The 26,659-nt window shown below is 41.2% G+C and overlaps 1 protein-coding gene across 3 annotated transcripts; it reads left to right on the top strand.

Annotated features, from left to right (window-relative positions):
* The first annotated feature begins 149 nt into the window (after nt 1–149).
* Nucleotides 150–26,659, top strand: PANK2 (pantothenate kinase 2). 3 transcript variants are annotated; one of them, XM_044747816.2, is made up of 7 exons: nt 152–536; nt 13,064–13,416; nt 16,621–16,874; nt 17,918–18,094; nt 20,913–21,036; nt 22,593–22,718; nt 26,096–26,659. In XM_044747816.2, exons 1-7 carry the CDS (start codon nt 272–274, stop codon nt 26,144–26,146), a joined length of 1,350 nt encoding a protein of 449 aa, XP_044603751.2. In that variant the 5' UTR covers nt 152–271; the 3' UTR covers nt 26,147–26,659. The 3 variants fall into 3 exon arrangements, with proteins under 3 accessions (XP_070341720.1, XP_044603751.2, XP_070341721.1); XM_070485620.1 differs by having other exon boundaries at nt 532–645; XM_070485619.1 differs by lacking the exon at nt 22,593–22,718 and having other exon boundaries at nt 150–536; nt 26,096–26,548.

The raw sequence follows: 26,659 nt of genomic DNA, 5'->3' as shown, positions 1-26,659 counted from the left end.
ATCCCCTCCCCCGCCACTCTCCGCCCCGCCCCGGCTTGGGAGCCTCTCATTGGACGGAGGGGCGGTCGAGCCGCCTCGAGTCCGGTAGCTGATTGGACACTAGGCCTTCGGGCCGCCCCCGGCCTGCTTGGATTGGCTTGCTGCGCGTTGGCGCAACGGAAGAGGCGGCCGGCCGAGGGTGCGCTTCTGCTCGGGCTGGACGGCCGCGGAGGCAGCGACGAGGGGTCCGGCGCTGGGGGGCTGGCTCGGGCGGCAGCGGTGGCTGCTGCGGATGGGAACGGGACGGCTCGGCGCGCCCATGGAACACCACGGCAGGGCCGCCGCTACCTCCGACTCGTCGGCCCGGGAGCCGGCGCCCAGGGGGCCCGATGGGCGGCGGCGGGAGCCGCTGCGGCGCCGGGCGAGCAGCGCGTCGGCGCCCGCCGTCGGGGCCTCGGCCTCGGCGGACAGCGTAAGGCGGGAGCGGCCCTGCTCCTACAGCGGCGCTACCTCGGTCTCCCGCCAGCGCGTCGAAAGCCTCCGGAAGAAGCGGCCGCGTAAGTGCCCGGCGGGGCGTCCGAGCGGCTCGCCCTGCCCCCTTCCGGCCGGGCCGCCGTTTTTCCCGCGCGCTGGCGCAGGCACAGTGCCCCCGCACGGTGGTCCCAGGTTGGTGCGTGGGCTGGCACCCGGCTGGCGGCCTCGGGTCCAAACGCGGGGGTTTGGGGGTTCGGCCCCCGCCCGGCCCTCTCGCGCCGTGGTCTGCGCTTCCCGGTGGTCGGAATGGAGGGCCTTTCCCCAGGACCCTTCCTCCCTCTTTTTAGCTCCTTGGGCATTCTTTGCTCGAGAGTCACATGATTTTATCCCCGAGAAGCCCTCTTTTGACTCATTTCCACCGCCCTTCTCTCCTCCTCCCCAAGCCTTTGAATCCCCAGTGTCTCTTTCCCGTGGGTTTCCAAAGAGCTGCGCTCCAAGACGTTAAACCCTTTCTGTCTGGAGATTTCGGGCCTCCTGGAAAATGATTAACTGCCCCCTGAGTTGTTGCAGGCCTAAAACTGGATTCTGTGTTCTCTGCACTCGGCTTTGGCTGCTTTTCTTCCCGTGGGAATTCGGGTCATCTCTCCCCCAGATTTCTCCTCTCTTTTCTTTCTATTTGCTGATGCTCACGATTCAGGATCGGAGAGCGTTCTGGGCGTTTTGGCTTTTTCTTTTGAGGGAACCTCGCCTAGGGAGTTGCACACGCTCTTTCCAGAGAATCGGTTTCTCCATTTTATCATCAGATTTCTTTTTCTGCGTTGTGATCTGGTCCAAATAGTTTCTCCCCTTTACAGGTCTTCAGGTCCTCTGTCTGGAAGTATCGGCTCTTGATGCTCTGTATGAGCTTTACAATATTGTGATATCTTACATACGGTTAGACTTTTTTTTGTTCTTGTTGCCAAGTTCGTATTTCGGGAAGTCATCTTGTTTTAAATGCAGATCATGAGAGTGAGAGAAAGTGTGTGAGGTCTTTATTGGGTAGTCTTGTACCTCAGCCCAAACACCCAGTTGCTTTAGCCTTATCTTCTGTGATTTGGATGATTAAATACTAAATGTAACCCTATTTTGCTATGAAAAGTTTGGGAGTTTTCAATTCTTTGGTTTTTTCCTATCTTCTTGAAAGAGATTTGGAAAACAGATTATCCACTCTCGACCTATACCATTTTTAGAGTCAGTTGTCTGATTTGTGTTTTATTTGAGAAGCACCTCATGTTTAAGCGGTGCAAAACATTTATTTCTTTATGGTTTTGTACTCCATCCTTAGAGGCGGATGTAAATTCTAGAGATGCAGCAAATAAGATTCTCAGCCATCGAGTCAGCTGTTTGTTGCTGATGGCCACAGAGATTCTAAATAAGTATTGTAGTTTGGGTGTTTGCACGAGGCAGGCACTGTTTTTAAAATTATTTTAATTTTTAAGTTTTTTTTTCAGGTACTCTTCTAAGAGCTTTAATAACTCATTAGCCCTCATATCTCTGAGGTAGGTGGTAGTATTCCATTTTGTAGATGGGAAAACTGGGGCACATTTGCCTAGTGACGAATGGCTAGTGTGCGGTGGACTAGAAGTGTAAACTCAGGCATTCTAGCTTCATAGCCCCTGCTCTTGAGCTCTGTGCCTTACTGCATTATGTCCTATTAGCTCTTTCTTCATTGCTGTAAGATGAAGCATAGTCACTATCATCTTTTGTGTTTAAGGCTCTCTTACTTGAGCTGAAAATTTCTAGCTACTGTGGAAGTACTTCCAAATTTTGAGTATAAAAATGACCTTGAGAGTTAAAAATGCAGACTCTGGGTCCAGTTCTCTCTTTTTTGAATCAGAATCTGGAGAGGGTTCTAAGAAGCTGCATTTTTAACAAGCTCCTCCTATCATTCAGATATAGGTGACTCAGACTACTCTGAAAAACACTGGTTTAGACTGTCTGGGAGGTGGTGGTGGTGTATAAGGGGGTTTTGAAACATCTTTTGAGGAACTAACAAATATTCATGGTGTAGGATTTATTTTTTTGTTTTGGTGTCTGGTGTTTGTTATGGTCCCCTTCCTTGTTTTCTCTGACTGACTGATAAATCATGAAAAGCCATCTCTCAGGTAATGAGACCTGCTAAAGAAATAAACAAGGTATTGTTCTTTCATTTGCTCTTTCCGTACTGTCCAGGGGTGCACCTGTGAGGTGGAGAGGCAGTGTGTAGACTGCTGAGCCCTCCAAGAATGTACTTTGGTTTTAACTTGGAGAGAATTCAATAAAGACTACATCTCTTTATATTTATTGATGGGAGAGTTGGGTGTGGCGTGGTACCACCTTTCTTTTGAGGCTAGAAACCTTATTCTGACATTATTACACTACTTGTCTAAAGGTAGAAGACTACTTGTCGTTTGAATGTAGAAGGAACTATTCAGTTATCTTAGGAATTCTTGTGGGCCCCAGTCCTGTTCTGCTGTACTTCTTCCCTGGAGCAGTATGATTCCCAAACCTGTCCCCATCTCACACTTTTTTTTATTTTTTTATTTTTAAAGATTTTATTTTTTCCTTTTTCTCCCCCAACCCCCCGGTACATAGCCGTATATTCTTCGTTGTGGGTCCTTCTAGTTGTGGCATGTGGGACGCTGCCCCAGTGTGGTTTGATGAGCAGTGCCATGTCTGCGCCCAGGATTCGAACCAACGAAACACCCAGCCGCCTGCAGCAGAGCGCGCGAACTTAACCACTCGGCCACGGGGCCAGTCCCCCAATCTCAGACTTAATGCATCACAGTCATTAGGGATGAGGCTAGCCCTGTGTTCTAAGAAGTTCTTCAGAAGTTTTAGATTAGGTGGAATATGCCTCAGAGGACTGAGAGAAATACCAAAGATTGGTTTAAATGGTGGAAACAAAGATGCTAATGATGGTAACATAGTGCTTACTTCTTTGTGTTAGACACTACACCAGATATTTCATAAACATCTCTTTTAAGTCTCACAGTCACCCTGTGAGGTAGGTGTTTTTTATCCCCAGTTTCCTGATGAGGAAACAGGCTCAGGGAAATTGTCCTTTTGTCCAAGGCCGTATAGTGAGTTCGTAATGGAGCTGTGTTTTGATTCTGGGTGTCTGACTTCAGACCCAGTGTTCTTGACCTTCCCCATTCTGGTTAGGGGAAGGTACGTTCAGTATAATTCAGAGTAGTGGTTCTTATGTGGAATCGCTTAGAAGCTTAAAAAAAAAAAATTCAGGTCTGCAAAGGGGTCTAGGAATGTGCATCTTTTAATTTTTAAAATTTTATTGAGGCATGATTACATATAGTGGCCTTTTTTGTTTTTTAAAAGATTGGTACTGAGCGAACAACTGTTGCCAATCTTTTTTTTTTCTTTTCTGCTTTTTCTCCCCAAATCCCCCAGTACATAGTTGTATATTTTAGTTGTAGGTCCTTCTAGTTGTGGCATGTGGGACGCAGCCTCAGCATGGCCTGATGAGCAGCGCCACGTCCACGCCCAGGATCTGAACTGGCGAAACCCTGGGCGGCTGAGGCAAAGCACGCGAACTTAACCACTTGGCCATGGGGCTGGCCAGGACATTTTTGACGAATGAATACACGCAGGTGACAAGAGAACATACATTTTAAGCAAGGACCGCAGATGTGCAGGAGGTATGGGAACCCTGGGATCGGAATTCTCCATGGCATGTGGGCGACAAGCTGGATTTTGAAGGTGACTCCCAGCCATGTAGCACGCCAGGGAGATCTTTGGGACGTGCTGATTTTGGACTCATGCCAATCATAGAATACCTTTAGCCTCCATTAGTCTAGAAAATAAAACTTTTGTTTGTAGCTTGACCATCCTAACCTAGAAAATGGATTGCTTTCTCTTGGCTTTCAGGGGAGTGTCTGTGTTGGCAGAATGGAACTGGCGCTGGAGCCCTTTATCAGGTGCAGTGTTTCACATCTTCAGTTAGGGAATTGGGAAGGGCTGCCCACTAGGAGCTCAGGGAAAAAGTAGATTTCTGTTGCTTTGTACCCATTCTTGAGAGATGGAATGGGAGAGGATGCTTTTTAAGCTATTGTTATATCATCTTTAAATCTAAATGAAATCAAAGTAAATATGGGCCCTCATTTTGGAGGTATAACAAATATAAAGCATTAAGCAGGACCTAAAAATAGTCCAATTATGTAGCTGTGTAAAATGGTACAGTGTATTATTTTAGGGTCCAATGTATGAATCATGAATTTAGATAATATGATTGTTCAGTGTTGGTATCCCTGCCCTCTATTTATCTGGGGAACAATAAGCAAGAAGAGATGTATGCTATTAAAAATATTTTGCTTCAGCACGTGTTAAAAGGAGAGAGAGGGAACAAGATAATAGACTGTAGGCTGTTGGAGAGGACTTCAGTAGGCAGTGAAAAGAATAGCTATTTTGATTGATCGTTTAAAAGAGCGATGATGGGGCCGGCCCCATGGCCGAGTGGTTAAGTTCGCGCTCTCCGATTCAGCGGCCCAGGGTTTGGATCCTGGGCGCGGACATGGCACTACTCAGTAGGTCACGTTGAGGCAGTGTCCCACATGCCACAACTAGAAGGACCCACAACAAAAAAAATATACAACTGTGTACTGGGGGGATCTGGGGAGAAAAAAAGCAGGAAAAAAAAAAAGATTGGCAACAGTTGTTAGCTCAGGTGCCAATCTTCAAAAAAAAGAAAAGAGTGATGCTGTTCTTGGGGGTAAATTTATAACCTCGTGATCATTTTTCAGGTTCATAACTTGGGGTATCTTTATCTTCACACACTGTTCTTTCTCAGTTTATGTTCTTTCTCAGTTTAGTCAGTGAGACTGACTAGGATGTAAAAACACTTTTCTAAATACAGTCATGCCTCACTTAACAACGGGGATTTCTTCTGAGAAACTCATCATTAGGCAATCTTGTCGTTATGCGAACATCATAGAGTGTACTTACAGAAACCTAGATGGTATAGCCTACTACACACCTAGGCTATGTGGCACTAATCTTATGGGACCACCATCATGTATGTGGTCCATTGTCGACTAAAATGTTGTTATGTGATGCATGACTGTAATGGCTTAAAGTTTAGTTTTTTTTTTCTTTAAAGTTTTTATTTTTTTTCCTTTTCCCCCCAAAGCCCTCCAGTACATAGTTGTGTATTCTTCGTTGTGGGTTCTTCTAGTTGTGGCATGTGGGACGTTGCCTCAGTGTGGTTTGATGAGCGGTGCCATGTCTGCGCCCAGGATTTCAACCAACGAAACACTGGGCCGCCTGCAGCGGAGCGCATGAACTTAACCACTCAGCCATGGGGCCAGCCCCTTAAAGTTTAGTTTCTAAAAGTGAAAGCATCTTGCAGTTTTTTAGTAGTCTGTTAGGTTTTCTATGTTTATATTTTTTTCTCCTTTTTTTTTTTTTGAGGAAGATTAGCCCTGAGCTAACATCTGCTGCCAATCCTCCTCTTTTTGCTGAGGAAGCCTGGCCCAGAGCTAACATCTGTGCCCATCTTCCTCTACTTTATGTGTGGGACGCCTACTGCAGTAAGGCTTGCCAAGCGGTGCTCTGTCCACGCCCAGGATCTGAACTGGCGAAACCCTGGGCTGCCAAAGCAGAGTGCAAACTTAACCACTCTGCTATGGGGCTGGCCTCAGAGTTTGTAATATCTTAACCACATATGGTTTGATAAGATGTAGTTCATAATGTTAAAATTGAGCATACTCTTATAAACTGTATATTTCCCATTGGAAAGTATTTCACTTGTTGATACCTGTTATGAGAGAGACATTGTGCTAATGATGATTTTACATAAATAATCTGTGAGGGAGGGTTTAAATTCTTTGTAGAAATTGTCCTAAGTCAAGTATAGATTGTCTAGACTGAGTACCTTGGAGGTCTTAATATCAGGAAATGTGCTAAGGGCTTCAAACAGACTAAAATATCTGAAAATTAATGGAAAGACTCACTAATTAGAAGTGATAAACAGGTTTCCTTTGGTGAGATGGGAGGAATGTGATGGTATAGCAAAGTTCCTTTTTCCATGACTTCCCACCAGAAACACATAGTGTTTTAAATAAGAATTAGAAGGCTTATTCCAGTATTCATTGTGTTATAGTATACAGGGCGGTCTCACAGTCAGTGGTAGGCATCTAAGCCCCTTTGGACAGGCTAAATGTTTAGAAATAACAGAGTTGTAGGGCTGAGACATTTGCCTCAGCCATTATGAGAGAGCATGTGTCTAATGGACCTCCCATGCCTCTCACTGCCCCCTAATTCTTGGATACGTAGATGGTTGGATCAGTAGTATGAGAAAAATCCAAAAACCATTAAAGGCTATAACAAGGATATGAACTGAGCTATTCTCTTTGCTTAAGGTGCCTTATTTTTCCTTATATGTTGTCGATCCTCTTTATTTACTTAAAAAGTATGTGAATTTTGTTGAACTGCTTTTTAATTTTATTTTCTTATCAACCCAAGAATATGTGTTCTGTGCTCCTAGGTTTGTATAAATACTTAAGAGATACTTGTTAAAGGATTTAAGAAATCTGGGTTTGAGTCTCACCTCTTCCTCTTCTTGCCTGTGACCATGGGCTCTTTTGCCCTTCAGTTTCTTAATCTGTAAAGTGGGATGATTATAGAATTTATCTTGTATGGTTATTGTAAACATTAAACAAACTCATCAGTAAAGTGCCTAATATAATGCTTGGCTGTTAACAGATGGTCTTTGAAAACAATGGCCATATACTAATGTTTCAATTTTATAATCCAAGGAAAGGGGAGTAAGGCTTAATTTGCTTTCAGCTTTAGAAGATCTTCCACTGGTCTTAGATATATCGAGATCTTCAGATTCCAGTCCTCTTGATGTGATATGTTTGTTGGTAGAGTGCTGTCTCTCTCCTCTTTTCTATCCACAAGGTTGGCATCATCCTAAAGTTGTTGGTTAAAGAATGGTGCCACTAGTAGGAAAATAGGAATTGAATCTCCTTGCTTCGATCATATCTAGCACTGTTGCTTTCTGAAGAGTGAAGAAACTTCTCTTATCTTCTAAATGCCAGGGACAGACTTCATGAATCATGCCAGGTTAGGTTAGGTGGTCACTGGGAATGGAATTTTTTTTGGTGTGAAAACATCAGGACCGTCCCTAGGGCTGAGGTGGAATGGTTGCTGGGGAGTCAGCCACAGTGTTTTTAGAATTGCATTGACATTGTTAGATTAACGTGGGGAGAATTGACATTTATTAGTATTTAATTTTCCTTGCTGGAACAGGATGCATCTTCCCATTGCTGTGTCTTTCAGTACACCATTTTAATAGCGATCATACATATTTAGTATTAGATTTATTTCTAAATATTTTATGGCTTTTGTTATACATGACATTTTTTCATGTGATTTTCTTGTTGGGTTTTGCTTATTAAATAGGAAAAGCTATTGGTATTTGTATATTTTTTGTATCCAAATACTTATGAAAATTTTTTTATTCTGTTGGTTTGATTCTCTTAGTTTTTATTTTTTGGAATCTACTGAGATAATCATGATTTTTCTCCTTCAATTTACTGATGTAAGCAAGCCTCATTAATTGGAATTTCTAATGTGAAAACCATCCTTGCATTCCTGAGGAGACTGTTGGCCATGGCCAACATCCATGTGTTACACACATTGCACAACTGGATTCTCTTGTTTAACGATTTAATGTTTTTGCATTTGTGTTGTGAGATACTTTTCTAGTTTTGATATCAGGTTAGAATGACTTGGGAATCTTTAGATTTTTCTGTGCCCAGAAGCTCTTAAAGGTTTGCCTGGAAACCGTTAGGGCTTGGTGCTTTTTCGTTGTTGTTTGGGTGGTAGACCTTTGACCTTTTTAAAAAATTTTTCAGTGCTTTTATTTCTGTGTTTTCTACTTAATTTTGAGCCACTTTTTGTACTTTTTTTTCTAGCTAATCCTCTGTTTAGTGTACATTTTAAACTTATTGTTATAAAATTGTATATTAGCTTATTTGTACAGTCTCTGGTTTTGTACTCTTTCATCTTTTTTTTCTTTTAAGAAAAGCTACATCTTCTCTTTTTTTCTTGGATACATTTACCAAAAATGTGTCTGTTTTAGTAGCTTTTTCAAAGCCTGATTTTTTTTTTTTTTTTTTTTTTTTGGTGAGGAAGATTTGCTCTAACACCCTCCTCTTTTTTTGCTGGAGGAATGTTAGCCCTGAGCTAACATTTGTGCCAGTCTTACTCTATTTTGTATGTGGGTTGCCACGACAGCATGGCTGATGAGTGGTGTAGGTCTGCACCTGGGTTCCGAACCCCCAAACCCAGGCCACTGAAGTGGAGCGCACCAGACTTAACCAGCATGCCATGGGACCAGCCCCCAGCACCTGATTTTATTGATCACCTCTGCTGTGGCTTTGTTCACATGATGATGTTTTTCTAATTTTGTGACATCTTGCTTTCATCTTTAATAACTTCTGCTTATTTTGAGTCTGTTTTGTTCTTTTTCTAGCATTTCAAATTGTATGAGACATTTTCTTCTATTCAGGCTTTCTTGTTGAATACATTTGATAAACATTTTAGGTTAGAAATTTCCATTTGAGTGCCAACTTGGGTGTATCCTATTGGTTTTGATATATAGTGTTCTTATTGTCATTTTAAAATAAATTTTGTTTTGATTTCCTCTTTAATCTCAGAGTAATAGAAGTGGGTTTAAAAATTTCCAGGTGGATAATGCGTTTTTTTGGTCCATTGGCTTAGCTTCTAATTTTGAGGTGTTGTGGAAAGTAAATGTGGTTTGTTTTTGTTCTTTGGAATTTGAGGTTCTTGAAGCTAGTGCCATTAATTTTTGTGAAGGATTATGGGTATTTGAGAGGAAAGTGTATTTGGTTTTTTGATACAAAGTTATTTGTGTTTAATAGATCCACCTTATTAGCTGTGATATTCAAATCATCTGTATGCCTTTATTGTGTGTGTGTGCAAATTTCTGAGACCTGTGTCATTTCACACTGATTTTTAGACTTGTCAGTTTCTCCTTGTTTTTAATGTTTTTTGAAGTATGTGTCAGGATCATATCAATTACGCTTTTTAATGCATATCACAATTTCTTTTTCTTTTCTTTCTTTTTTTTCCTTTTAGAAAGATTACCCCTTAGCTAACATCTGCCGCCAATCCTCTTTTTTGCTGAGGAAGACTGGCCCTGAGTTAACATCCATGCCCATCTTCCTCTCCTTTATATGTGGGACTCCTGCCACAGTATGGCATGAGGTGTACCTGGGATCCGAACTGGTGAACCCTGGGGCACTGAAGCAGAATGTGGGAACTTAACCACTGTGCCACCAGGCTGGCCCCTCTTTTTTTTTTTCTTTCCTTTGGTAAGGAAGATTCACCCTGAGCTAACACCTGTTGCTAATCCTCCTCTTTTTTTTTCACTTGAAAATTAGCCCTGAGCTAATATCCATGCTAATTTTCCTCTACTTTGTATTTGGGATGCCTCCACAGCATGGCTGATGAGTGGAGTAAGCCTGCACTTGGATTGGAACCTGCGAACCCAGGCTGCCGAAGCAGAGCACATGGAACTTACTTGGCCATGGGGCTGGCCAGGACCATTTCTTTTTGTCCCCTTTTAATGCTTTTTGTTTGTTTGAGTTCTCTTTAGTCTGCTAGTATCGTATTTGCTTTCTTTTAACATTTGCTTGGTACAGTGGAGTAACATTGTCCAGGCATTTATTTTGTTTAACCGAATTCAACTATATAAATGTGGCAAATCAGTTAAATAAATGGTGCCAGTGATTCTTCCCATTGATTTGGTCAGTGAATATGTAATTTCAAGAAAGTGTGGGTATGAGAGTTGTGAATCTTATTTCCTTGGTAGATCACTGTTTGGAGGGGCACCTCTCATAGTTGTGAGCCTAATAGCCCCTATTAAATGCAACGCCGGTCTTGAAGCCCAAGGTTTGACTCTTACTACACCATGCTTCCTAAATGTAAGTCCGCTGCTGTGTCTGATGTGTCAGTCTCCAGTGAGTGCTTGAGATGTGGGTATGAGTACCTTTGTCTGAATGCCGTTTTCATCTTAAAGCTGGCAGCAACTCCTTATGATGGGACTCCGTTGTGGGTGTTTTACCATTTATTTACCTTCAGTCTACTGAATTATCTTGTTTTAGACACATCTTTTTATATAAGCATAAAGTTGAACTTCCTCTTCAATCTGGAAGAGAAATTTGACCTGTTTGTGACTACTGCTATGTTTACATTCATTCCTGTCATTTTTCGTTTTGTGTTTACCATTCTTATTTTCCTCTTTGTTTTTGAACTGATTTTTTTTTTTCGCTAGTTGTTTGAAGGTCATATGTTCATTTTTCTCTTCTTCTGGAGTTACATGTAAATTTTTAACACGTTTAAACCATCACTTCTTTATTCTTGTGTGGGATTAACCAGATCTATATCTTCCTTTCCCCAGCTAGACAGAAATGCTCCTTGCTTTCCCCTCCCTCTCCTGTCTGTTCCCTCTTCGACTTCCTTTGTTGAAATCATGTAAGTGTTTTGGTTCCAGATTGCTTATTTTTCTAGAAGTCGGCATATATTACTTCCTTTGTTTATCATTGTTTCTTACAGCTCCTATCTTCTTGAATCCTTTTTTAATTTTAAGTGCATCTACTTACTATTTCAGAGGTCTTAGAGTAGTAAACGTTGAGCTGTTTCATGTGTGAAAGTTTCTTTTGCATTCCACTTGAAAGATGATTCAGCTGAATATGAATTTCAAAATCTTTTTCCTTATAACTTTGAAGTTAGTGCTCCATTGTCTTCTAGCATCTGTGTTGTCGATGAAAAGTCCCATTTTACCTTTACATGATTTATGTATCTTTGTAGGAATTGACTTTTTTCCTTTGGAAGTTTTTAGGATTTCCTGAAATTTCAATAGGATGGGTCTGAGTCTCCCCTTTTTCCACTGATTGATTCTTTTTAACACTTAGTGGGTCTTTCAAGCCAATGATTCGTGTTCTCCATCCCCCATCTCCCACAGAAAATTTCTAGAACTCACATAAGATAGATATTGGACTTTCTGGTTCTATATTCTGTATATCTACCTTGTCTTCATACTCCCCAGGCATCTTGGGAGAATTCTGTTTCCTTTTCCATTTGTTTTTTCTGTGCGCATTTTTGTTGTCAGATGTATCTGTTGAGCTTTATTTTGGAAATCAGTCTTTCTCTTTTATAAAAATGTCTTTATTGAGATATAATTTACGTACAATAAACTGCATCCTTTTGAAGTGTACAGTTCTATGCATTTTGACAGATATATACACCCACGAATCTCCTCCCTTGCCCCCAACGATCAAGATTTGAGTTACCACGGAAAGTTTTCTCCTGTCCCTGTGCAATCCTTCCCTCCTTCCCTCCCCCATGGTATGATCTGCGTTTTATCAGATGCAAAATGATTAGTTTCCTTTTTCTGGAGTTTCATATAAATGGAATGTTTTATGCCATTTTATGTGGAATTGCTGTTGTCTTGTCAGTGGATGCAGTGTCTGTTTACCTCTCTGTCAGGATGAATTGTAGGGGAGAGATGGGATATATGGCCAGATATAGGGGCTCCCCATTTCTTCTAGGTAACAGCAGCTAGGTGGGTGCCATTCTGATTCTTGGGCTCAAGTGTCTGTGCTCAGTGAAGACTTTCCCTCTATGGGAGTGGAGGTGGGATGTGGTTCTCAGTAGACGGAAGTGGCTGGCCTGTCCCGTTGCACCAAATGTATTTCCCCACAGATCACCCGTGACTGCTTCTGTTTCCCCACGGCAGCGACCACTATCTACAGCTTGGATAGAGTGCCTCTGTGCTCCCCCCACCCTTGTAGCTGCTCCCAGTTTTTTTAAGCATTCCTCTTTTGAGGGTTCTGGATAGTTGTTGCCTCCATCAACCTAGTTCTGCTGATAGTATCGCTTCTTGTTTCCCAGAATTATTTTAGAAAATAACATAATCTGTAACTGTAGTCATTTTTAGATTTAGGGTGGGAAGGGATGGCATGTATGTCTGTGCAGTCCATCTTGATCCAATCTCCTGAAGCCATTTTTTGGGAAAGATTTTTTGGAAACATATATTTTGGAACATCTGTTCTGTTGAAGTCCATTGAAACTTTCTTTTAGGATGTCAGGTTTTGAGAGAAATTGACCGCTGGAGCTTATATGTACTTAGGTTTGGGAATTTCCTCTATTCCTCGTTTGAGTAGAAAACTAGAACTTTGAAAATTCTCAACGTTTCTTTTTTAAGCCAATGGAAAGGATGAAGATTTTCATTCTCAGTCTTCTTTTTTCAGAGCTGAGGTTCATGGGTAGTCATTTTATTGTTTTTTGTTATTTCATAGTGTAGTGTGGGCAGTATAAGAGGGTTGGGTTGGCTCAGTGTTCTGGTGTTTTTGTTTTTGAACTTTGTAGTTTTTTTTTTTTTAAGATGTGCTTCCAAATCAGACAGAATCATATTTCTTCTCCCAAAAACCTTTTTGTTTATGTAGTCCTTGGAAACGTCAGGGTATGAAATAAGTTGCTGATCTAGTAAGTATAAGTTTAATTTTCATAAAAAAGCTGCTTCTGACTTTTTTCTCTTCCTCTTTAGTTTTTCCATGGTTTGGCTTGGATATTGGTGGAACGTTGGTCAAGCTGGTTTATTTTGAACCCAAAGACATCACTGCTGAAGAAGAAGAGGAAGAAGTGGAAAGTCTTAAAAGCATTCGGAAGTACCTGACCTCCAATGTGGCTTATGGGTCCACGGGCATTCGGGACGTGCACCTGGAGCTGAAGGACCTGACTCTGTGTGGACGCAAAGGCAATCTGCACTTTATACGCTTTCCCACCCATGACATGCCTGCTTTTATTCAAATGGGCAGAGATAAAAACTTCTCGAGTCTCCACACTGTCTTTTGTGCTACTGGAGGTGGAGCGTACAAATTTGAGCAGGATTTTCGCACAGTATGCATTTTTTAGCTTATATACGATTTATGGTAATCTGATTGTTAAAAGTAATACCAATAGCAAATGGTGGAATCATTTCCATCTCTAATGGAATTTGAAATTTCTTGAGTCAAATTAAGATTAAATATAAATTAATGATAGTTAGGAGTTAGCCATGGAGACATTGTCGTATAGTTTACTTTTTGCCCAGTTCAGATGAGTTGATGAGAATCAGAACCACTAAAAGCATAGATAGCATTCTATTGTTCTTTGAGTATGAAAAAACAGTGAATCTGTGATAAGCAGAGTAAGGAACTACCTGTGGGGAACAACATCATTAAATCTTGAACAATGAGATTGAAAAATAATTTTTAAAAATTAGTGTCATTTCGTGTCATAAAATTGTTTCCAGTTTTGTCTACCACATAATTTCTCTTGTCCCCCTCAGTTGTTTCTTGGCAAGTTTACTAATTAAAAAAACAAGGAACTCAGGTCCAAAGCAGTGGTTTCAGGCCTCAGGGTTAGTAGGAGATGGTCGACAGCAGAGCCTCCTTTCCTCAAGTGCCTGCTGATGTGTTCTGTGCTGCACACTTGTTATAAGTCTGTGGATCATGTCTGGACACTAGGTGTGCCCGCAGGCACTTGGTTTTGTCTTCATTCAGTGAACACGGCAAGACCTTGAGCCTGGGTCCTTTGAGGGTGGATGTGGGGGTAGGTGAGGGGGTTGACAAGTGAATTGGCTAGGACTTGGACCCTTAGGGTGCAGTATAGATTTAAAATAGCTCCACTGACCATGTTTTTAATGCCACCAATGAGAATATTGTTCCAAATATTCTGCCTTTGCCTGTTAGTCTGCATCCCCCACCCCAAACCATGTGTCATTGTATGGTTTGTGACCTTGTCCTCCTCCTCTGTCCTCTGTCTCCTGATTTTCTCCCATAACTGACCATAATCATAACATAAAATTGACATGAATTTTTCAACAAGGTTTTATACTCTGTTCTTGGATTTCTCTTGGTCGTTGGTTTTCAGTGGTTTCTTTTCCTATAAGTAAAGGGGGAGGTAGGCGGAGAGGAGGTTCCCCTCTTCTGTGAAAGCCTCATAGTGACCTCTGGATCACAGCTGAGAGGTAGAGGAGAAAACCTCTCTATTTTCAGGACTCATGTGGAACATACTTGAAAACCATTCAGGCTATTACCAGAGGTTCAGTGTCGTGTGGTAATCCAAGGAGAGGGTGCCTTAGGAGTTGGTTCTTAGGCTGTTGGGGTTTCTGATTTGTGTGCACCAGTGATGTCCTTGAAAACTATCAAATGAAATGCCTATCAAATCCTGTTTGTGCATTAGGAGTGACTAATATTTAATAAACCACAGTGAGATATTTTTAAAAATAATTGCGTTTAGGGGCTGGCCCTGTGGCTGAGTGGTTAAGTTCATGCGCTCCGCTGCAGGCGGCCCAGTGTTTCGTTGGTTCGAATCCTGGGCGCAGACATGGCACTGCTCATCAAACCACGCTGAGGCAGTGTCCCACATACCACAACTAGAAGGACCCACAATGAAGAATATACAACTGTGTACTGGGGTGCTTTGGGGAGAAAAAGGAAAAAATAAAATATTTAAAAAAAATAGAAAAAAAATAGTTGAGTTTACACTGTTTCTTTTTTAATGTGAATGAGATTTCCTCACATTATATTGAGTTTGCTTGTTGTTGAAAAACCTACATTCTGAGTAACTTGAGTTAGTGAAATTACCTGTGCATTCAGGCATCTCACTATAGCAGATAGGCTGGGATTCATTAGGAATAATAGCACAGCAGAACACTTCAGGATAACGTGAATTATGGGACGAATAAAAGGAGATACTGGTGTGACATACAATGACAGAAAATTATGTTGATTCCAATAGGCCACCAGTGTAAAACGATTTGACTTAGAAATGAAAATGCTGGCACTTGAGATTCAAGTGTCGGGAAGTGGGTATTGAATTCATTGTGGCAGGGAGGGCACCAGCAGATGAAGTAAGGACAGTGATGAACACTTCAAGCGCTTGGGTTTGATCAGAGGAGTAACTTAATATTCTTAATTAGGGATTAATTAAGGATTAAGACGAAGTTATCTGTTAACTTCTGTCTCTGCTGTGGATCAGAATAAATTGAGTGTAAATGTAATCAAACAGGAGTTGAATTAAAGGGGGAGAACTTGCAGGGTTAAACTCGGCTGTAAAGAGAAGTAGGTGGTTTAGGGGGTTGGGGCATCTTTACATTTGTCACATATATTGAATATACGTGCTTGTAAATGTTCACATGGGTTAGAAGTTCACAGAGTAAAGCTTGGAAGTTTCTTTATATCATTGCTCCAGGGTCAGTACTGTTAAAAGTTTATGTATCTGTTTAGTTTTTCTGTGCATGACTGTATGACATATACGTGTGCATATAAACATGGTTTTAAAAATAGGCGAATTAGATCGGATTGCATAAAATGTTTCTCAGCTTGCTTTTTTGACTAAAGAATGTCTTGGAGTTCTTCGCACTTCAATGCTAAATTGAATGAAGATCCTATCCTTTTCATTCTTAATTACTATACAGTGTTCCATAATATGAATAATAATTTAATCATTCCTTTATTAATTATTTAAATGGAATTAAGTTGATAATGTTTTAAATTTTGATACTTCTAAAATCCTCCCTTCTTCAGAGGCTGTAACCAGTTGAGATAGTGAAAAATCTTAGCTTCTCATTGGACACTTTCAGCCCTTTGGCTTCAGGCATTTAATAATACAGTGTGGCCTCCTTTGGTTGCTCCATAGCCTTGAATCGGGTCTTCCGGAAGGCAGATGTCAGAGTCCTTGCGGCTCCCGCTACGTGTCCCCAGGTGCTTGGATTTCTTGGAGTCTGCTTTCTGACAGGGCTGTGAGCTCAGCTCCGTTCCCGCCTCATGGGCCCTGTGAGCAGACATTGCATTTTCTGTTTGGGTTTCTGGCACATTTCTCCAGCTGCTGCAGTGCTTTGTGGCTGGAGTGTATTTGGGTCTGTGGGACTAGGAGTCTGTCTTGTCAGCCCATCCCTGTGTTTTTTGTCCCCAGATCTATTCTGTAAAGCATGCATAAAAAATACACATCGTGAGCACTTTTATGGTTTGTTTAATGTAGAAGGATGCCTTATTAAATGAGGTTTTTATTTCTGTTTGGCTTGTTGAAAAATCTGAATACATTTTTATTTCATTACAGATAGGTGATCTTCAGCTTTGCAAGCTTGATGAACTAGATTGCTTAGTAAAAGGAATTTTATACATTGACTCAGTTGGATTCAATGGACGGTCACAATGCTATTACTTTGAAAACCCTGCTGATTCTGAAAAATGTCAGAAGTTACCGTTTGATTTGAAAAATCCGTACCCTCTGCTTCTGGTGAACATTGGCTCTGGGGTTAGCATCTTAGCGGTATATTCCAAAGATAATTACAAGCGGGTCACGGGTACCAGGTAGGTCTTTTATATAAAGGTCATTGTTTATTCTCGAAATCATAATGGGTTAAAACTGAGTTTTCAGGTATTGCATATAAGTACACCTTCAAGAACCTGTTAAAATTGTGTGGAAGATATAAATTTTTTCTGGGATTATGCAGACAGATGTTTTCTCTTTGAAAATTCTAATTTCATGACCTACTTTTATTTAATTTCTATTGCTCAATACTTCATTACCATAGTTTCATAAAATATCAGCAGATTCATTGAGTCCATGGTCCTGCCCTCAGATAGTGTATGGTGTGCGTATACCATAAAGTAACCAAAGCTACTAGGTAACATCTATAAGGAAAAGGCAAGGCAAGATCCCAGCTTTGAAACTGGCCTAGATTTTATATTACATGTACACACACACACAGCAAGGGGCTGGTGTGAGATCTGGAAGTTGAGATACTGAGCAATAGAAAAGTGATTGGGAGAGGGTGGTCTGAAAGGAGAATTAGATGGCAGATGAGAATGAATATGTTTTAGTTTAAAGATCAGAGATCACTTTAGGAAAAACAAGGAGCTGGGGATTGGGATAAACAAGTTTTTTAAAAACAGGTGTGAGTTAAAGAATGAGTAATTTTGGGGGAGAAAACACATTAATGGAGGAGTTCTGGTGGGGTCGGGGGCTGCTGAGCCAGGGTGACAAGCTGCCTGGATGAGGATGACTCCGGGCCTGGGCTTGGAGAGAGAGAGAGGAGGTGCCAGCATGGCCCTGGGTGCGTCAGGCTGCTCTGCCCCTGGGGCTGCTTGTACTCAGCAGATGACCAGCCTGCGTAGGGAGGTGGGCCCTGTGTTTTGCCACTTTGCTTGTTGGCTCACATCTCTGTATTTTTAAGGTGTCTCTTAGGCACCCGTTTTTGTCTTTCACATACTTGTCCTACCAGTGGCATCTGCATGATTGGGTTCGGGCTAGAGTGGATTGATACATGAACATAGTTTTGAGTTCATAAATATTACTTTCCTATTCTTATTTTAAAAAATGTTATAATACTATATTGTTTGTTTTTAATCAGTCTTGGAGGAGGAACTTTTTTTGGTCTCTGCTGTCTTCTTACTGGCTGTACCACTTTTGAAGAAGCTCTTGAAATGGCATCTCGTGGTGATAGCACCAAAGTGGATAAACTAGTGCGAGACATTTATGGAGGGGACTATGAGAGGTTTGGACTGCCAGGCTGGGCTGTGGCTTCAAGGTAAGGGGTCGTGTGTGTTCTCAGAAATAAAGGAATAAAATATAAAATATTGAGTGTATCTTTTTCCTTTTAAACAGCTTTACATACTATGAAGTCACATGTTTAAAGTGTATAACATAATGACTTCTAGTGTATTTACAGAGTTGTGCAAACATCACCAGGATCACTTGCAGAAGATTTTCATCATCCCAGAAGAAATCATCTGTCTATTAGCTGTCATTCCCCATTCCCCCACCCCTAGGCCCTGGTAAACACTAATCTATTTTCTGTCTCTTTAGATTTGCCTATTCTGGACACTTCATATAAATGGTATCATACAATATGTGATTTTTGTGACTGGCTTCTTTCACTTAGCATAATGTTTTCAAGGTTCATCCATGTTGTAGCATGAATCAGTACTTTGTTCTTTTTCACTGCTGAATAATATTCCATTGTGTGGATATGCAACCTTTTATTTATCCATTTATCAGTTGGTAAACATTTGGGTTGTTTGAACTTTTTGGTTATTGCGAATAATGCTGCTGTGAGCATTCACGTACAAGTCTTTGTGTGGACATGTGTTTTTAATTCTCTTGGGTATATGCGTAGGAGTAGAATTGCTGGATCATATGGCAACTCTGTGTCTAATCTTTTGAGGAACTACCAGACTGTCTTCCAAACCGGCTGTACCATTTCACAATCCCCCCAGCAATATATAAGGGTTTAAATTTCCTTACATCCTTGCCAACGCCTGTTATTGTCTGTCTTTTTGGTTGTAACTGCTTTAATAGGTGTACAGTAATCTCATTATGGTTTTGATTTGCATTTCCCTGATGACTAATGACATTGAACATCTTTTTGTGTACTTATTGGTTGTCTACCTATCTGCTTTGGAAAAATGTCTGTTCAAGTCTTTTGTTCATTTTTTAGTTATCTTTTTATTATTGAGTTGTAGGAATTTTTATATGTTCTGGATACAGTAAGTCCTTTGTCAGATATGTAATTTGCAAATATTTTCTCCCGTTCCCTTGGTTGTCTTTTGACTTCCTTGATAGTGTCCTTTGCAGCATAGAAGTCTTAAATTTTTATGAAGTCCATCTTATCTGTTGTCTCTTTCATAACTTGTGCTTTTGGTGTCACATGTAAGAAATCATTGCCTAACCTAAGATCATGAAGATTTGCTTCTGTATTTTCTTCTAAAAGTTTTTTTTCTTTTTAGGGAAGATTGGCCCTGAGCTAACATCCGCTACTAATCCTCCTCTTTTTGCTGAGGAAGATTGGCCCTTAGCTAACATCTGTGCCCATCTTCCTCTATTTGATATGTGGCACGCCTACCACAGCATGGCTTCATAAGCAGATTGTAGGTCCGTGCCCATGATCCGAATCAGTGAACCCTGGGCTGCCCAAGTGGAGTGTGCAAACTTAATGCCACTGGGCCAGCCCCCATCTTCTAAGAGTTTTATCGTTTTAGCTCTTACATTTAGGTCTGTGGTCCATTTTGAGTTAATTTTTGTATATGGTGTGAGGTAGAGGTCCAAATTCATTCTTTTGCATATGGATATACAGTTCTCCCAGCACCATTTCTTGAATAGACTGTTCTTTCCCTATTGGATTCTCTTGGCCCTTTGGTTGAAAATCAGTTGACCATAAATGTATGGGTTTGTTTCTGGACTCTCAGTTCTGTTCCATTGATCTAAATGTATGATTATCATTATGCCAACCATGCTACATTGATTACTCTAGCTTTGTACTAAGTTTTGAAATTCGGAAGTGTGAATCTTCTAGCTTGTTCTTCAAGATTGTTTTGGCTGGTCAGAGTCCCTTGACTTTCCATATGAATTTTAGGATCAAGCTGGTCAATATCTGCAAAGAAAGGTGACAGATTTTGGTAGGGGTTATGTTGAATCTGTATATCATTTTGGGGAGTACAGCATCTTAACATTATTGTCTTCTGATCCAAGAAGGTGGAGTCTCTTTCCACTGATTTAGATCTTTGCTTTCTTTCACCACTGTTGTGTAGTTTTCAGTGTACAAGTGTTACACTTTTGTTAAATATATCCCTGAGCATTTTATTCTCTTTGATGCTACTGTAAATGGAATTGTTTTCTTAAGTTTGTTTCCAGACTGTTTGGAAAAACAGTTGTTTTTTGTGTATTGGGGCATGTGGGTTTTAATAATAGAAAAGGCACTCATAGATACGTGCTTGTTTACTAATTGTAGGCACTTTGTAAATGCTATAGATTTTATTTTCTATGTGTACAGCATTGCCTCACTGGTAATAACTTCCTTTTCTGATTGGTTGGGTTTCTGTTCTGGTCACGGTTGTTAACGTAGCCTTTCTGCTGGTCAGCTACTTTGAAGTGCTTCTAGGGAAATCTGCAACTCTGAAGTAGTTTACTCTCAGCTGTCTGCACTTTGCTCTGATACAGCAGCTTACCAGCTGTGGAAGTGACATTCGGCTGAGTGGAACAGCTGTGCAGTGGGGATGCGGCGCTAACAGAGGTGTCTTCCTGGACCTTTCCCTGGTCTCAGAAGGCTCAGTGGTGCCTTACAGTGGATCTGATGAGATCCTACTGAATGTTCAAACTATCTGGTAGTAAGGTTAGATTTCAGTGGAAACCACAGGGAAAACTATTTGCTCATTCAGAACGCTTGAGGGTTCTCTTTGAAGCTGCATTTCTTTCTCTTCGAGCAGATGCTCTGTTATTTTGTAATAAAAAGTTTGAAGATTTGAACACTGTCGCCCTACAAGGTCACTTTTATCTTAGTAAAGTACCATTCAAATTCTGTTGAGCTGTATTGCCTTTGGTTAAGCAACTTTTTTCTTTTTCCATCACAGCTTTGGAAACATGATGAGCAAGGAGAAGCGAGAGGCCGTCAGTAAAGAGGACCTCGCCAGAGCGACTTTGATCACCATCACCAACAACATTGGCTCAATAGCAAGAATGTGTGCCCTTAATGAAGTAAGGGAACATGAGTTTCTTTAGTTGCTCTGAGGAAAATACGGAACTTACTAAGTAGGCCCCACCTTGTGTACAACGTGTCTTCTTCAGAGAGTGCCTAAATGTAGTCATATGTAGTAGAGTTTCTTTCATTGACGAAGTTCATACTCTTCACATGTGGATTAATCTTACTGAAGATAAACACTGCTGCTATCTAGAAGTAGAGGAAGGTAGGAAGGTAGCCAGTGTACCAGATGATGGGACTATTGGGTGGTGGTGATGGGTAGCGATGCTGAATCTAGACTCCATGCTCATCATGGGGCTGTTGAGTCCCTGGGAAGGAATCCAGAGGAAGTCTCTGAAGCTGGGAGAAGACTGAGCGGGCCGAGGAGTGACCCCCGTCTGCCCCCTCCACCGCAGCAGAGCTGTGTCTTCGTGCTTTCAGCTTCTTTACAGTGCTGCCTTGTAGCATTCAGGTCAAGCAGCATTGTACAGGGCTATGAAAGAACCAAGAATGGCCGTCCGCTGGGTAGCCAGTTGGTGCAGCTTTATAGCTTATCCTATTTATACATGTTTGTTTAAAATTATTCTTTTAAATAGATAATACAGGCATGTGGCTTAAAAATGAAACCTCAAAAAGTATGAAAGGATTGTCTCATTGTTAAAAAGATACTGTATCAGCATCAGTAATTAAAAAGAATCTTCATTTGAATATGTTAACAGTACTCTTTTCTTTATTGCATGTTCCCTTTCCTGTGCCAGTGTATTTTAAGATTTTAGTTGGTGTATGTACCATTTCATATTTTTACTTAAATGTTGTAAATTTGATGGCTGTATATTTGATTTCTTTTCACATCATAAGTCATTCACATAGAGCTGGGCATTTGGTTGCTTGCCAGTGATAGCTCTGTGCTAAAGTGTTTTTAAGTGTGAAGCTATTCCTTGGTTGAATTTTATTCTTGATAAGGGACTTAGGAGTGAGACTCTCATCTAAAGAATATGACCGTGCTTATGAATCCTGACTGGTATTGCCAAGGTGCTTTGCACAAGGGCTGTGCCAGTTCAGATCATCTTTAGCAAGGAATGAATGGGTCAGTTTTACCACAGCTTGACTAACTTGGTGGGTGGAACTTCAGTTAGTTGTTTTGCTAACTTTTAATATGTCTGAAATTTTACTTACTTTGATCAGTAGTGAGGTTGAATTTTTTTCTGTGGTATTTCATGTATAATTTGCCTATTTGTGTCACTTTCCTTCTTTGAATTTGGTCTTACTATCTTTTTTCACTTATCTGTATGAAACTTATTTAATAGTTATTATTTGTCATATTTAATACAAATGTTGTTCCTAATCTGTTTTCTTCTGTGACATTTTCTGGCATGCTTTGAAGTGGGTCCAGAGTTGTGTGGGGATCAAATTTACATAGCCCTGGATCAGCTGGATTAAATGTAAACACTTTTTTTTGATCAGCAGTCAACTTGCTGCTAAAAACTATGCACATGGTGCTCTGTTTGGGGTAGCTTTTACGAGAGAACAGAAATTAAGATGAAAACTAATTGCCTTTTTTTGATGTGCTCAGAACATTAACCAGGTGATATTTGTTGGAAATTTCTTGAGAATTAATACGATCGCTATGCGGCTTTTGGCATATGCTTTGGATTATTGGTCCAAGGGACAGTTGAAAGCACTTTTTTCGGAACATGAGGTAAGTGGGTTTCTTGTGGTATGTGACATATATAACAGGCGTGCAGTTCACACTTTTTGCCACTTGGAGTAGAGGTGAAATGGGTGCAGCACTTCTTTTTTTTTTTCTTTTAAAGATTTTCTTTTTCCTTTTTCTCCCAAAGCCCCCCAGTACATAGGTGTACTTTTAGTTGTGGGTCCTTCTAGTTGTGGCATGAGGGATGCTGCCTCAGCATGGCTTGATGAGCGGTGGCATGTCCGTGCCCAGGATCTGAACTGGTGAAACCCTGGGCCGCTGAAGCAGAATGTGCGAACTTAACCCCTTGGCCATGGGGCGGCCCCTCAGTGCTTCTTAATTATTTTCATAATTGTGTGGTATGGGGTTTAACATTGATTGTAATGTTCAAAAGCTATTTCTTTCTTGATTTAATGCAGGGTAGATTTTTGGTTCATTTGTGAGCTTCAGCAATTTTAAAGAAAAAAGTCTTGAAGAACATTCAGCTGTATTTCTGATGCCATATTCTTTTCTGAGCCATTCTGTATGTTTTTCCCATTGTGCTTTGTAAGTGCACTTACTCTGGGCTCTGCTTTTTTCATTTTTTGATGTTAGTTTTTATGTATTGATATAGTTCATTTAAGATGTGTGTTCTAAAAACAAATAGATCAGTAAAAAACATTCCGGGACTAGAACCACGCTATGACAAGAACTTACACCTAGACAGACTAGGAATGACAAATAGAAAAGAATCATTGAATTCTCCACCTGAGAGCGTGTTTCCAAAAGTGCCTTTCCGTTTTTCCAGTTTAGGGGAAGAATAGAATCAGAGCTCTGGAAGGGGCTCTCTTTCCTCCTTGGTTGTGGGGCAGTTGAACTATTTCAAGTTTTGTTGGATTTTCGATAGTGTTATCATGAACATCTTTCAGTGTGCGTATTTACTTTAACAGTGTTTTTATGAATTGACATAAATCAAAGTAGGATTCTAAGTGCTATAAAGAAAGATTGCTTTTTCCTTTAAAGTTGCACTTTGGTTTTCCTTTTAAGTTGCTTGAGTTCACAGTTAAAACCCAGACTGCACAAATTCCCCGTATCCAAAACCTTAAAGTTTGTCATCTAACTTTTCTTTTTACTTCTAATGTTATTACTAAATTGGCACTCAATTATCAAGTTTCTTACACCTTTTATATACATCTTGCCTTTTGTGATCTTTGACTTGTTTTATTTTGCTTTATATTAGAATAAAAAGAAACCCTGTGTAGTGTTGTATTTTAGTATAACTTTGCTCCTGCTGAATTTCTCCTCTTGTTGAACCTTTTCCTAGGCAGAACATGGAGGTCAATTTCTTAGGCTACCTTTTTTTTTTTTTTTAAATTTGTATCTTCATATCATAACAGTTATAATATGAACCCTTCATGAAACTTTGTTCTTAGATTTTGCCATTCGTATTGCCTGCTGACTTCATTTTCCTCTCTAGTTGGCACTGCTGGTCCATTTGCCTCTGTTTTCCATTTACATTAGGCCTTTGACTCTAGTGTTGATTTCTGCATTTGTGGAACTTTGATTATTTTAGGCCAAATCTTGATATATTCTCCTGCCTCACATAGTTATAGTCAGTTTAACCATTGATGTGAAAGCTTTGTGTGGATTTTTCTCAAGCTTTTCTCTTTCATCCTTCTCTCAGACTAGCACTTTGTAGCTTGTCATAGCCTCTATTTTGTACTTGATAGTAGGTTTTGGGTCTTCAGTGGAACTCAGTATAATGGTTAAGTTTATCTCTTCCTTTTTTGTTGTAAAATGAAACACAGGTGTAGAAAACCACATAAAGTGTATAGCTATTAGAAAATGAACACCCTTGAGTCTGTCCTCTGACTGTGGCTGGGGATTCCTGATGGCTGAGTCTTCCTCAGCTGTGTCTCTCCTACAGTTTCTGGCCTCTTCTCATGACACAGATCTGTGTGACTGCCTGTTTGTTTATTTTTTTTTTTTGAGGAAGATTAGCTCTGAGCTAACGTCTGCTGCTAATCCTCCTCTTTTTGCTGAGGAAGACTGGCCCTGAGCTAACATCCATGACCATCTTCCTCTCCTTTATACGTGGGATGCCTGCCACAGCATGGCTTGCCAAGCGGTGCCATGTCCGCATGCGGGATCTGAACCGGCAAACCCCGGGCCGCCGAAGCGGAACATGCTCACTTAACTGCTGCACCACCGGGTGGCCCCAGTGACTGCCTGTTTTTGAAAACCAAGAATAGAGTGAAAGGTCTGGCTGGCTTCAGCCTCTCTGTTGTGTGGCCCCGTGTTTCTTGGAGAAACTTTTGGGAAATGGAGTGGACCTTAGTTATTTATGATATTGCAGAGACTGTAGTGCGTTCTTCTGAGCCCACAAGCAAGGCTTTCAGGATCTTTCCATATTCTTTTCTCAGTCAGTTCTGTCTGTCTTAAAGTACTTTACTGTCCAGTCTTATCCTTTGGAGACTGATGCCTCTGTATCATTGTAGGAATCTTCTCAGATTCCTCCTGGCAGTCTTTTTCTGCCACTGAGGATTTTGTCTCATTTTCTCTTATATTTAATCCTTGTTTTTGGGTTAGCATGTCTTGGTTTTTGGTTCCTGGTTGCATTTGACCTTGACTGGTTACTTGTGGAGATGGTCTGCATTGGCCTCTTCAGCTGCTGTTGCGGTCTCATGCCTGTGCCCTCTGCCAGTGCTTCCCTGACCGCCACCCTGTGCTGGCTCCAGACATCCAGTTATTTCCTGGGTGCAGCTGCTCGGCTGCCTGGGGTGCCTCAGCCTGGCACATTCTGTATGGAAGCCCCCTCCTTGCTGTCCACATCTCTTGTTCCTATGTCCCTGTTCTCAGGGGTGGTATCACCAGACGCATGGAAGGGACCTAAATCTTCCTGCTGCCCTCAGCCCCTTCTTGCTCTCCCTTCCACCCCCAGCCCAGTCAGGCCCCCGTCCTCTGTGACCTTCCCACTCCCCCGCTTCTCCTGCTTCGATGCACTTCATGTTCCATCTCCCCTTTATTGCTTAGTTGTCTGGAAGTGCTCCAGGCCTCTGCTGGTTCTCACCATCTCATTCCCTGGGAGACAGCCCACGTACCGTCTCTTCCCAGAGGTACCTGGGCCGCTGCAGGCCTCATGGCACCCGTAGCTCCTGCTGTGCGTTTTGATCTGACAGGCCAAAGTCTTGTCGTCTTGTTGTATATCCAACCCTCCTCTCCAGCCCGGGAGCTCCTCACAGCTTCTCTGCTCCCAGGCTGGCCTCGGGCTCAGCAAAATAGGTGCTCAGGAAATGGGTGTCAGGAACTAAGCAGTGTTGGCTTTAACACTAGTAATCATATCTATGGTAATTTAAATAATTCTAAGGAAAATTGCTCTTATTTTTCGTGTATTTTTTTTTCAGGGTTATTTTGGAGCCGTTGGAGCACTGCTTGAGCTGTTGAAGATCCCCTGATCGTTACCTGGGGAGGGGTTCCTGGAACCTTCCACAATGGGATCTGTGGACTTTTGTTTTTTAAGAGACTCAGTTTTATAATTGTGTGCTGCCTGAATCAAAGCAAGAAAGGACAAGTGTATTTTTTTTAAGTCATCAAGATAAATCCTTAAAAATTCAATCTAAACTAGTAACCAGTAAGGAAAGATGCATATAAAAAGTGGACCACGTCTGTGGCAGTGGGGACTTGCTGTATTTCACTTGCTCTTCAGTATAGCTTTGTTAAACCTGCGTGTATTTTGAAATTCAGCATCACTCACTGGAGCCACTTGAGGGGAGAGCTGTTCTGTGTTCTGCTGACTGTGGTTTTGTGTCCTGTTGAACTTGCTAAATATAAGGCGAGCTGCTGTGTGTTACCATCTAGCCGCAGTTTCGTCCGTATGGCCTTGGAGATCATCTGTGCATTAACTCTGCTGTCATTTAGCCTTTGTGTGAACCTTTGTAAAAACATGTTTTATTTCAAGGTTCTGCGAA

Source organism: Equus asinus, chromosome 15, assembly GCF_041296235.1.
Source record: "Equus asinus isolate D_3611 breed Donkey chromosome 15, EquAss-T2T_v2, whole genome shotgun sequence".
NCBI lineage: Eukaryota > Metazoa > Chordata > Mammalia > Perissodactyla > Equidae > Equus > Equus asinus.
The sequence above is the reverse complement of the archived record's forward strand: the minus strand, read 5'-3'. Positions and strand labels throughout refer to the sequence as shown.

Bases quoted from the DNA above. Each gene is read 5' to 3' on its own strand.
- PANK2 (XM_044747816.2), top strand. From the start codon at position 272: ATGGGAACGGGACGGCTCGGCGCGCCCATGGAACACCACGGCAGGGCC. The intron at 537-13,063 runs GTAAGTGCCCGG...CTTCCTCTTTAG, and splicing joins CCTCCGGAAGAAGCGGCCGC to TTTTTCCATGGTTTGGCTTG. The intron at 16,875-17,917 runs GTAGGTCTTTTA...GTTTTTAATCAG, and splicing joins AAGCGGGTCACGGGTACCAG to TCTTGGAGGAGGAACTTTTT.